The 13,447-nt window shown below is 38.6% G+C and overlaps 1 protein-coding gene across 2 annotated transcripts in view; it reads right to left on the bottom strand.

The window, feature by feature from the left end:
• The window catches only part of ADGRB3 (adhesion G protein-coupled receptor B3), an 850,102-nt gene that overhangs the window by 488,054 nt on the left and 348,601 nt on the right, over positions 1 to 13,447 (bottom strand). For both annotated transcript variants that reach the window (XM_043890330.1, XM_043890329.1), the window contains 2 exons: positions 7,669 to 7,833; positions 7,039 to 7,203 (listed from right to left, as the gene is read on the bottom strand). In XM_043890330.1, coding sequence (XP_043746265.1) covers positions 7,039 to 7,203; positions 7,669 to 7,833 — 330 coding nt within the window. The remainder of the gene's footprint in view (positions 1 to 7,038; positions 7,204 to 7,668; positions 7,834 to 13,447) is intronic.

Raw genomic sequence — 13,447 nt, 5'->3', positions numbered from 1 at the left:
TCAGGATGGCAAGGAGAAATGGGGATGGCCAGAGGGGGGTTATTGCAGGAGTGGGGGTGGGGTGAAGTAAGAGCTAAAATAGGGCTTTGAACTTAAGGGGAGGGACACATATTGTCATGTTTTGAAAACCGTTCAGGCAGTTTGCAGAGTGGGTCAAGGGAGAGCGAGACTGAAGTCAGGCAGGCCTGTGACAATCGAAATGGTGTAATCAGGGATGTAGGCTGGAGGATCACAGGAAGTGGCCAGGGAAGTGGGTGGATTCCAACCCACTTAGGAGGATGGCCGGCTCTGCTCCATGGCTCGCGTAGGAGGAGAGGACGAGAGAGAGAGCAAAGATGGAACTCGGGTTTCCAGGAAGAAAGTCTGGTGTGCTCTGCCCTGAGTTACAGAACACGGGGAGGATATGGCTTAGGAGAGAGGCTGAAAATAAGTTTTGATGTGGAGTTATCTGGCATTGAAAAGCTGGCCAGTGTATGAAACTAAAGTGCAGGAGAGAAAGAAAAGCTGGAAATAGAGATGTGTGTTATTTTTTTTTTCTGCTTAATTCTACCTGTGTGCATTTTGTAAATTATGCAATATATAATTAGCTCAGGCCACGGTTCTGTGCTCAAAATAAAAAACATATTACTGTGTAGCAATGTGAACCACTTGCTTTTTTATGCCTCACCAAAATGGAACCACGACTGTTTTATCAGCTGAAAAATTCCAATGTTTACTCTCACTATAGTGTAAAGATATAAAAACCCATCTGTAGGATACAACTGTACTTGAAGGCACACGCACACAGTGAGCATGCTCCCTTAAAACAAGGTAGCAATTACCTAGTGATTAGCTGTTAATCTGTCTATTCAAACTGATTTTCTGTCTCTTAAAAATAGCAAAAATTATACAGGACTTAAATCAATTTGATGTGGAAAATTAGTTTTCCCCACTTACGCTGGAATTTCAGCATTAAAGAGAAATTGATTCTACACTGTAGCGCTGCATGCAGAAAACAGAAGAAAAATATGCATGATGCGTGACCCCACATCTCAAATCTGACTTGCTGGCAATTCTTTAATTCTAATGTTTCAGGAACCCCTTATGGTAGGGGTGCAAAGGTAAATGAGATCGATTCCGCCTCTGGGCTCACACCGCTCTAATTCAGCAGTGGAACCAACACACGTGAAGACTTCATGGTGCTGCTAAGGTCTGAGGGAAGAAGAGGGGTATTTATCAAATGTGTTTCTTAAGAGCCTTCCTTATATGGAGAATGACTATTATCAGTCTCAAGCTGACACACGGTTACAACAGCAGTATTTACACATCCCTATGAATCAGGCAGTCTTCCAAGCGCATTAAATATTTTTAATTCAAATAATTGTCATAACAACCCTCAGAGTGGCTGAAGTTATTTTCGTCTCTGGGATCATGGGGAAAACAAGGCAGAGAGAAATTGCTCTGTGAGGACCTAGTAGACCTCAGTCCATCAAACAACTCTTTCAGCCTACACGACTTAGAAGTCTGACTTTTTAACTTGTTAAACTTGTCTCTAACAAAGACAATATTTGTATTGAAAGTGATTAATTAATTCCCCAGTCCTCCCCCTGGGAATGGAGGAGAATGTAAGTCAATATGAGCACAGACTCCATCCTCCTTCCTGACACCTCCCTGCTCCAGATATTACACAGCTAGCTCTGTGTGTGTGCAGAGTAGCTCAGAGCATGGGGACAGGAAGTGAAAAAGCAGCTCTGCTACAGAAGATATTGTCCTTGAGATGCACAACTTCACCTCAAACGGATTCCAGTGACACCCCAGTTCTTCTTGCACCAGGACTGTACAACTAAAAGCCCTGCCGAAACCATTCCTTGTCTGCAACAGCTGGCTAATTGCCCTATGTTTCTATTTTATCTTGGTTGAAACAAGAGTTGGGTAGGGGAATGTGAAATGCATTACCTATATTTTTGTTATGAGCAGATTTCAGAAACAACCCCTCCTTATTTATGAAGTGTGAATACAATAAAATCCTGCAGTCTTATGAAGGTGATATTGCAACTTGCAACAGTGTGGCTGAGGGTGAGAACCATTTTCCATTCTTCGCTAGTTTTGTCATTTACATTTACTTACTTGTACTCAAGGCCAGTGCAACCTATTTGGTCATCTGCAGCATTACTGCCAACACCTGGGAGCTTGTTAGAAATGCAGGTCCCCAGGTCTGGACTAGACCTACTGAATCAGAACCTTGGGACAGAGGACTCTGGCCCATGAATCTCTGTCTTAACAAGCTCTCTGGGTGATTATTCTGTCCACTAAAGTTTGAGGTGCATGTAGTTTTGAATTATAGCTTTCTTTGAACATATGCACAGGAGTGGGATTGCTGGATCATGTGGTAGCTCTATTTTTGTTTGTTTTGAGGAACCTCTATACTGTTTTCCACAGTGGGTGCACCAATTTACATTCCCACCATGAATGTGGAAGGGTTCTCTCTTCTTCACACCCTCTCCACCATTTGTTATTTGTGGTAATAGATTTTTTAACTATGGCTGTTTTGACTGGTATAAGGTGGCATCTCACTGTAGTTTTGATTTACATTTCTCTAATAATGAGAGTTGGACTGTGAAGAAAGCTGAGTGCCAAAAAATTGATGCTTTTGAACTGTGGTATTGGAGAAGACTCTTGAAGAGTCCCTTGGACTGTCAGGAGATCCAACCAGTCCATCCTAAAGGAGATCAGTCCTGGGTGTTCATTGGAAGGACTGATGCTGAAGCTGAAACTCCAGTACTTTGGCCACCTCATGAGAAGAGTTGACTCATTGGAAAAGACCCTGATGCTGGGAGGGATTGTGGGCAGGAGGAGAAGGGGATGACAGAGGATGAGATGGCTGGATGGCATTACCCACTCGATGAACATGGGTTTGGGTAAACTCCGGGAGTTGGTGATGGACAGGGAGGCCTGGCGTGCTGCAATTCATGGGGTCGCAAAGAGTCAGACACGACTGAGCAACTGAACTGAACTGAACTGAATAATTAGTGATGCTGAGCATCTTGTCATATGCCTGTTGGCCATCTGTAAGTCTTCTTTGGAGAAATGTCTATTTAAGTCTTCTGCTCATTTTTTGATTGGGTTGTATTTTTTTGTTACTGAGTTGTATGAGCTGTTTGAACATTTTTGAAATTAAGTCCTTGCCTCCTTTGTTGAATACTAACAGTCCATAGGTGTACGGGTTTATTTTCAGGCTGTCTATTCTGTTGCATTGATCCATATGTCTGTTTTTGTGTCTATAGCATGTTGTTTTGATTACTGTGTACTTGTAGTATTATCTGAATTCTGGGAGGGTTATGCCTCCTGTTTTTAAATTTTTCCTCAGGATTGCTTTGGCAATTCTGGGTCTTTTAAAGTCCCATATACATTTTAGGATTATTTGTTCTAGTTCCGTGAAAAAAATGCCATGGTAATTTGATAGGAATGCATTAAATCTATAGATTGCTTTGGGTAGTATGGTCATTTTAACAATATTAATTCTTCCAGTCTAAGAACATGGGATATCTTTCCATTTCTTTAAATCATCTTCAATTTCCTTTATTAATATTTTATAGTTCTTAGCATATTTTTCACCTCCTAGGTCAGGTTTATTCCTAAGTGTTTTTTGATGCAATTTTAAAAGGGATTTGTCAAGTAAAGTTTGAGGAGCACAGCTCTGGACAATTCAGATAGGCACTCAGGGAAGATAAAAGCTCAAAGAAAGCAAGCGTGGTGATGTTTTCTTCCTGCTAAAAGAAAGTTACCCAGAAACCAGATGATCTAGAGTTCAGAATCACAATAACTGCTCCATCTCTGGAGCAGTTTAAGTTTAAGCAGTTTAAGTTGCTGTTACGAAGTTTTTCTCAGCACATTCCACCTGCAGGGTTTGCTCATCATTTGTAGACAAAGCAATGGTGACTCCAAGAAGAACATTTTATATATAAATTAAGTGTAACATCTGCCTGTGAATGGCAGGTTCCAATTTAGCAACTAAGGACTAAAGATTCATGGATCGTAGAACTGGGCTCTGGGAAAAGCAAGCCCTTCCCTGGCACAGAGCAGAGAGGCCTTGGGAAGCCTAGGCTAACATAGGTGAATCAGCAGTAACTTTGCCTTCTGAATGATATTAACCAGGGGAAAATTGGGGGAGAAAAAAACCAAATAAAATAGTATGTTTTCACATTGTAGCAATATAACAAAATTATTCCACTAGTTTAAGCCAAAAAGCTTGAGTATATAACAAGACTGAGATCAATAAAATCATTATTTGGTGAGTTTGATCAATTTAAAATTTGAGCAACCTAATTATCTCCCCTGCAGCTCCTTTATTTCTTAACTAGCAGTAGTTTTTAAAATAACAATATAATATTTTTCTCATTCTCTTTCTTATGAAGACAGGGACATTGATGATGCTCTTTTTAATACTTTTATTTGATCTATTTACCAGGAAAGAAATATCCTATTCTTGTTAGGAAAATATTTTATATTTTCCATTTTTAGTAGATGTCATGAGCTTTTGATTAAATCCAGATAATTAATCATTATTTTCATTAATTACCCAAAGATGTGCATATATTATACTTTTCTTTCTTGACAACAGAGGGTTTTGTTGGCAAACTTGATTAGTTTTGTATCCAAATTAAGTTAAGCATAAAAATAAATACTAATTTATTTGTTTCCAGCAAGATGAATAAAATTAAGAATGAACAATACTATAAATAGCACTAGAAAAAGCATATTATTTTAAGAGAAAACTTCAGCTTTGACAAAACAAGAAAAAATGACTTAGCAACTGTTAAGATGATTTGAAAGTTTTCTCAAATTATATTGCCAGTGTGCAAATTAGGAGCAATCTAGTGGAAGAAATTAGAAAACCTATGCTCCTAATTATAAAAGGAATATATACTGACCATAAAGAAACAACTGCTCTGAGTTGAAAAGCCAGTATAGTGTATAAATCAAGTCCACTGTGGAAAACTAAGTTATTTATTATCCCTGCCTTTTTGAAAAAAAATAATGATTTTTTTTTCCCAAAAAAATCTGGAGATGACATTGATGTGCATGGAAAAGTTAAAGGATAAATATTAAAAGAAACCCACTTTTATTTTGATAAAATTTCTATACAGAGGCAGAAGTATTGTTGAAATTAATAGTCACATGTTAATGGACAGTGTGATTTGTATGAAGGTGAAAGATCAGGATATATTTTCAAAAACTTGGTAAATATGATTATCTTTTTACCCCCATACAAGCATTAATTTGTGAATTGTTTAGCTAACTCAATAATTAATTTTAATTAAAAAATGTTATTTACATACTTGGAGATGATTTAAATCATAGTTTTGAATAGAGAAAAATGAAAGTATCAAGGTTAATGTCAAAATATATATTTATATAATCTAAAAAGTGTTTACAGTTTTATATAATTTTTTAATCTCCCTGAAATCATGAAAGCCGGCAAATAAACCTAGCAAACAAGGTATAGTATCTTTTTTTGTAAACAGATATGTAAAATGTTTTCCAGACAGCAGGTGGCAACCTTTATAAATCTGGTTGCAAGCAGCACCATCTTATATCTGTATTTGCAGATGAAAGTCAGTGTTACAGGACCGGTTAAGAAACTTGGCATGCTCAGACGAGTTTAGATAACTTCAAATATTAAAAAGGCTCTTATTTAATTATGCTTGCTGTTCCAGTGAAATTTCTCCCTGGGCAAAATAAATGCCTTTGTTTAATGCTTCCTAATTTTTATGAAGCAGAGGAGAAATTTCACAGTGCTAATTGGTGTAGGTATCTTTCTCAACAGAACCCTCCATGCTGGTTACTTCTTATCATTCAGGATTCATATGGCTTTAAGAATGAACAAAACTAATTTTAGATTTTTTAAAGCCCTAAAAAGAACACAACTGACTTATTGTTGCCCTCAGAGTCTAGTTTCTGTTGCTATTATCACTGAACCATGAAATGTCTTTAGAATTCTAAATATGGAGAAATACAAAGTTTTGATCCCAGATAACTCTTAGAATTCATTGAGTTTTTTCTAAATTGAAGTAGTCATGTCAGATAAGAGACAGAAATCCATAGTTGTCTGAAATGAGAAGGAATCTCAAACAGGTGCAGTCATCACACCCAGCAGGACCAGACAGCCAGAGTTGGCAAGCTTGCCCACAAGCGTTAACAGTGGCAACATCAACTCTAATTGGGTCTTTGAATCTCTTAAGTTCAGAGTTTTATACACAGCAATGAAATTTTAAAACTCCATGCTATTAGCTTTTCTAGCACATCTACAAAATTTTGCCAATGATATCATTCTAAAATCCTAATTTTCACTTATTTATTGAGTCTTGAGTGTTAACAGCATTTTATGAAATGTACACACTCTTAGGAAGGAGTCTTTGTTCTACATGAACTTTCAGATATATGTGATTTATAATATGGTCAATTTCTGATCTTTCCTATATGCTATGCTTCTGTGTAAAATCCTTTAATGTAGCAATACTTCTAGACTTTCTCTATGAATTAAGACCTGATGCTGTCATTTTAAAGTGAGTTCCTCATAGGGGTTCCCTTTTGCAGTGGGAATAGGGCAGGTAAACCGAGGTGTCTGAGGTCACACATCAGCATGGATTAACAGTGGAATTTACAAGTTTCTGAGTTTCAGCCTTATATTTGTATTTTCTCGTGCATCTATATTCTACTAAAATAATCTAAGGCAACTTGTTCTCTCAGTAAACAAATATTTCATAAAGATAGTTAAAAAAAATGATACCCCAAACTATTAGTAACTTCAAACATGTCTACCCATGTTATTGTTCAATATGCCTACTCATTTTGCAGCAAACAATTAAGTAACATAAAGAAAACGGTCTATGACAGAGAAACAGAGGAAACCTCATACATTAGGGAAAGAAGTGAATTGCCACTTACCAACAGCAATACTTTAACTGAAGAAACATTATCTTCAACCAACGGCAATGTTTTTCATCTTTTTTTTTGAGGGACCAGAGTATCTCCCGGGGACACTCCGGGTGCACTCACCAGGACAGCGCTGCTCACTGCACCTCCGCACCTCCTCGCCCGTCCCTTCGCAGGGCTGCCCGGTCACCGCCGCGCCCTGGCAGGTCCGCATCCTTCTCTCCCAGCCTCCGTCACAGGACCGGGAGCAGCCGCTCCAATGACCCCATGGATTCCACTGCCCATTGGCTGAAAGAAACACGCCACCACGGTCAATGGGGGTAGTACAGGACTCACCGCTTTAGGGATTCCGAAATGTGAGGACCACGACTGTTCAGTTTTTATTAATCTACCACCACAAACATAGTATACACAAATATTTGACTTTCTGACCAGATTTAGAGCACTGTGATGAACAGAAACTTCTATAGGCTTGTCAGGATCTACAAATGGACACAATTGAAAAAGTACAAGTTCAGCTCTAGACTTCATCGATTTAATCAATATTTAATATAATATAATTAATTTGATCTAATTTAAGAAGTTGCTGAATTTTGTTGCTTTCTTAATGCAACATACAGTAGAATGAGCCTTGGTAGAATTGGTTTCATTTACAAAAATGTGTAACGATCGGTTTATCCCATGACTGTCATGCATGGCTCTGTCATAGAGCCTAGTGGCAGGCATCCTGTAAATGCAATCCCCAGGCCTCACCTGTGCACTCGGGGTTGTAACACTCTCTGCTCTCCGCCCAGGGCCCCCTGCACTCCGAGCCCCCGTGCGCGGCGGCGGTACACAGTCGGCTCCTCTGCTGGGTCCCATTCGAGCAGGTCACGGAGCACTGGCTCCAGGAACTCCACTCCTGCCACTGTCCGTCGACTGCAAGGCAGAAGCAGAGAGGGGATGAGGAGGTTTCCAGGAGAGGAGGCTGTATACAACGTAGACGCAGGTCTTTACTGAACTCTACAGATACTGCGCTTGTGACACATTACAGTTCTTTAGCGACCTTGCAAGTCTATCAGTGCTATTTTTCCAACAACATTTGCTTCCTGTGTCACATGTTAGTAACTCTGACAATAATTCAGACATTTTATGATTATTATATTTGTTATGGTGGTCTATGATCAGTGATCTTTGATGTGAATGTTGTCATTGCCTTGGGGCACCAGGCACATACCAGACAGGGAACTCAATAGATAAGTGTTTTGTGTGTGTTCTGAATGCTCCACCCGGCAGCTGATCCCTCATCTCTCTCCCTTTCTTTGGGCCTCCTTATTCCCTGAGACCCAACAATAATGAAATCAGGTCAACTTGTAACCCTACAAAGGCCTCTAAGCATTCAAGTGAAAGGAAGAGTCACACATTTCTCACTTGAAATCAAAACCCAGGAATTAATAAGCTTAGTGAGGAAGGCGTGTTGAAAGATGAGACAGGCCAAAAGTCAGACTTCGTGACAGTCAGCCAAGTTGTGGATCTAAAGGAAACTCTTGAAGGAAATCAAATGTGCTACTCTTGTGATCACTGGAATGAACAAAGCCTTCCTGCTCATACAGAGAAAGTTTGACCGGTCTGGAGAGAAGATCCAACCAACCACACCATTCCCATAAGCAGAAGTCTCATCCAGACATAACAGGGCCCTGAAGTGAAGTTGCCCAGTCGTGTCTGACTCTTTGTGATCCCACGGACTGTGGCCTACCAGGCTCCTCCATCCATGGAATTTTCCAGGCGAGAGTACTGGAGTGGGTTGCCATTTCCTTCTCCAGGGGATCTTCCCGACATGGGGATTAAACCCAGGTCTCCCACATTGTAGGCAGACGCTTTACCCTCTGAGCCACCAGGGAAGCCCAAACTATCTTCCATTCTATGAGGGCTGAGAGAGGTGAGGAAGCTGCAGATGAAAAGTCTGAAGCTGGCAGAGATGGGTTCATGAAGCTGAAAAGAAGCTGTCTCCATAACAACAAAGTGCAAGGTGAAGCAACAAGTGTTGATGCAGAAGCTGAAGCAATTTATCCAGAAGCTGTGGCCAAGACAACTCATGAGGGTGGCTACCCTAAACAACAAATTTTCACTGTATATAAGCAGCTTTCGACTGAAAGAAGATGCCATCTAAGACTTTCATATTTGGAGAGGAGAAGTAAATGCCTGGATTCGATACTTCAAACGACAGGCTGACACTCTTGTTAGCAGCTAATGTAGCTTTTAAACTTGAAGCCAATCCTCATTCACCGTTCTGAAAATCCTAGGGCCCTTAAAGTATGCTAAATCTCCTCTATCTCTTCTATTAATGGAACAACAAAGCCTGCATGACAGGACATCTGTTTACAGCATGGTTTACTGAATATTTTAAGCCCACTGTTGACCTACTGCTCAGAAAAAAAGATTTTTTTTTTTTTTTCCAAAACGTTAATGCTTATTGACAATGCACTTGGTCACCCAAGAACTCTGATGTGGACAATGAGACTAATGTTGCTTTTTCATGCCTGCTAACATAATGTCCATTCTTATGGATGGAGATCAAAGAGATATTTTGACCTTTAAGTCCTATTATTTAAGAAACACATTTTATAAGCCTGTAAGCACCAGATATAGTGATTCCTCTGATGGATCTGGGCACTGAAGAGGAAACCTTCTGGAAAGGATTCACCATCCTAGATGCCATTAAGACCATTCATGATTCATGGGAAGTGCTCCAAATAACAACACTAACAGAAGTTTGGAGGAAAATGATTGCAACCTTCATTGACTTGAAGGGGTTCAAGACTTAAGTGGAGGAAGTAACTGCAGATGTGGAAACAGCAAAAGAATTAGAATTATATGGGGAGCATTAAGATGTGACTGGATTACTGCAATTTGATGATACAACTTGAAGGGTTGAGGAGTTACTTGTTATAGATAAGTAGAGAAAGTTTCTTGAAGTGGAATCTGCTCCTGGTGAAGATACTGTGAAGATTGTCGAATGACAACAAAGGATTTAAAATACAACATAAACATAGCTGATAGAGCAGAACGGAAGTCTGAGAGGACTGATGTCAATCTTGAAAGTAGTTCTATTACAGGCAAAATGCTATCAAACAGGATTACATGCTACAGAAAAATATTTCATGAAATGAAGAATCAGCCAATGTGGGGAACTTTTATGTCTCATTTTAAGAAATCGCCACTTCCATCTGAGCCCTCAGCAACAACCACCTTGACCAGTCAGTAGCCACCAACATGTGGGCAAGAGCCTCTACCACCAAAAAGATTACAATTTCCTGAAGGCTCAGATGATGGTTAGCATTTTTTAGCAATAAAGTATTTTAAAATTAAGGCACTTACATTGTTTTTAAGACATAATGTTATTATTGCACAGTTAAGAGACTACAGTATAATGTAAACATAATTTTTATGTGCACTGGGGAACCAAAAAAATTGGTATGACTTACTTTATTGTGATATTCCCTTTATTGAGGTGATCTGGAACTGAACCTGTGATATTTCTGAGGTGTGCCTGTACAAGGTGAAGCCAACCTTGAAGATGAATGCCAACCAAGAGACTCTAAATGAATGCAATTAGATGTTATTACCCTCCAAACAACTATTACCTCATTCTTCATTTCTATTTGCTTTTATGTGTCTATTATTTCTTTTTATTGATTTATTTCTTCAAATATATTTATTGACCACTTAAAAAGACAAGACCTTGATTTTGGAGATGGGTACAGGTAGCAATGAATATGATAAATAATGATAATTGCAGAACTCATATTTTAGAAAAGGACTCCCTAGAACAAGTTACAAATTTAGTTACATGCCAAATAAATTAATCCTATAGCATTGCTGCAAAGGATGATTTCAAGACAGAGTAAGACAAGAGTTTGCAGGGCCTGGGGAGTCTTCCATGACAAAGCAAGTTTTCAAGGACACTTGAAGGATAATAGGAAGTCCCCAGGAAAGTGCTTGTTCCATGAAGATACACAGAGGTGCTGGGCAAGACCGAATGGGGGGCATTGTGAGCATCACCCAGACAGCCAGGTGAATAACTCCCAGGGAGGTCAGGGAAGAGACAGGGCCAGATTTCAAACTTTTTGTCAGCTGTGTTACGGATTTTATCTCTTTGCTCCAATCGTTGAGGCCATTGGAGGATTTCAACGGGACTCTGATCGTATCTGGCGCAAGGCAGGGGAAGAGCGGCAGGAGAGGCCCAGGAGGTTCTGAACTGGAGGCGGGAAGGTGCTCGGGTGGCATCCTGGGGAGATCCGGGACGCGAGGGAAGGGCCCTGAGTGGAGAGAGGACCAAGGGGACGCCCAGGTGTCCAGGCTGGAATGGAATGCAGATGGTTGAGCCTTTCTTTGGAAGTTCAAATTGAGATGCATTTATTTATTCGCTAATTCAAATGACTATTGAGAATCTTTCAGTCATCAGACACTGTGATAAGTGTTACAAGAAATACAAGAATTTGAATTCCAACCTCAAAAATCTTTTATAACTCATCAAAAGAATTGCTGTATGCACACAAATAAGTAAATACAAAATGAAAGGCAATACCAATTTAACACAGCAATAAAAACTTTCAGAAAACTCACTAGTATGGGAAGATTTGGATAGATTAGACAAAGGAGAAGCATTCATGAAGGTATAATCCCATAGGCCACAAATGACAAGTGAGCAAAGGGATCAGGCAAAATATTTACCTGAAGTCATTAACTAGCATATAAGTGTTAAAAATGCAGGATATTATTGTCCACTTTTTTCCAACGTCATTCCATTGCTTTTCGTCTATTTTATAAATCCAAAGTTATAAACTAATGCTTCTGTGAAGACCCACCCTGGCAGAATAGGATTGAGTACTTTGAACCTAATTTCAGATCGTGCAGGGAGCTATTAAAAAGAAAGTTATTTAATATGTATCTAGTGGTACTGTGTGATGAAAATAATCATAAAAGGCCAATTTAATCATACCATTCATGTCACTTAGCATCTCACTTTTTAGCACCTGACAGTCTTATTGACTATATAATCCATTTGCCAGACAAAAAAGAAAAGTCTAGTGAATCCATTTCCTCTAGATGTTGGCTTTGAAGATGAGTGTGTTTTCCATTTCAGAATTTTGCTTTTCTAACATAACACTTATTAAGTTTGCATTCAAAGGAGAAAGGTTTAAAAAAAAATAAGATTCATACCTGCACTGTATGTACCATCTGTTTGGCAAAAAAATGTACAGGAATTCAAGCTACTGAGAACATTCAGAAAGCAACAGAGAAACAAAGATGAATTAAGTGATACCAGTCAGTTCAGTGCTAAGTGACTAGGATAAAGGAATAGAATATCTGATATCCTTAAGAATTCTGCTTTAAAGTAAAAAATTTAGTAGTTTTTAGGAATGTAACAGTTGTACACTCACTACAAAGAAGAGAGGGTGAGTGTCTACAGCTAGGAAGATGTACCTTTAGGAATGAGTGGGATAGAGAAGGGCTCAGAGTAGATAATTCAGCAGGAGGCTGTAGTGTGGGTGAGGAGAGAAGATATCTTGCTGAAGACATATTAGACATATTAGAAAAACAGATTATTTGTGAAGTGTTTTGCTCAGTAGAATTCTTTGCAAGAAGACTTTGCATAATCATTGTTAACATTTTTTTAAACATTTTCAATCTATACTTTTGTAATATTAGTTCAGTCTTTCTGTCATTTTATGTTGTGGCTAAACATAAACATTTTATGTTGTGGCTAAAGTTCAAGAACGAGTTAAATTAGACATTTGAGGGAATTTTGAACTTTGACACCACTATAAACACCAGCAAAACATACACTTTATATAGGAAGTTTTGTTTATAAATCAGTTACAGAAAATAAATAATAATGAAAATGTATCAAGTGTAAGTTTTTGATGTGTTATTTTACACTGGGAACTAGAAGTCTCTTTTTGTGAATATACCCTGCCCATTATCAAAGAATGGCTGTGACAAAGTAACTGATTATATACTTTCTGAAAGAGAAGAAAAGACCAGTATTCCCTTAGTGTGTTATACAGTGTGATAAGTCAAATTTCTATTTCCAGTGGGAAAATGGAAAACTGAGAAGTTAGAAAGAGAGGGGTATGTGAATTTAGTTTAAAGGATTAGATAATTGACCAATATATATATGAATAATTTCTTTTAATGTCAAATGGGGAACATTTATTTTGTCATCTTGGAATTGAAACAAATCATTGATTACGTTCTAAGGTGGTGGAAAAGGTCAGTTTTCATTCCAATTCCAAAGAACGGCAATGCCAAAGAATGTTCAAACTACTGCACAATTGCACCCATTTCACTGGCTAGCAAAGTAATGCTCAAAATCCTTCAAGTTAGGCTTAAACTGTGTGTGAACTGAGAACTTCTAGATGTACAAGCTGGATTTAGAAAAGGCAGAGAAACCAGAGATCAAATTGCAAACATCTATTGGATCACCGAAAAAGCTAGAGAATTAAAGAAAAAAAAAACCTGCTTCATTTACAATGCTAAAGTCTTTGAC

Source organism: Cervus elaphus, chromosome 28, assembly GCF_910594005.1.
Source record: "Cervus elaphus chromosome 28, mCerEla1.1, whole genome shotgun sequence".
In the NCBI taxonomy this organism is placed as follows: domain Eukaryota; kingdom Metazoa; phylum Chordata; class Mammalia; order Artiodactyla; family Cervidae; genus Cervus; species Cervus elaphus.
The sequence above is the reverse complement of the archived record's forward strand: the minus strand, read 5'-3'. Positions and strand labels throughout refer to the sequence as shown.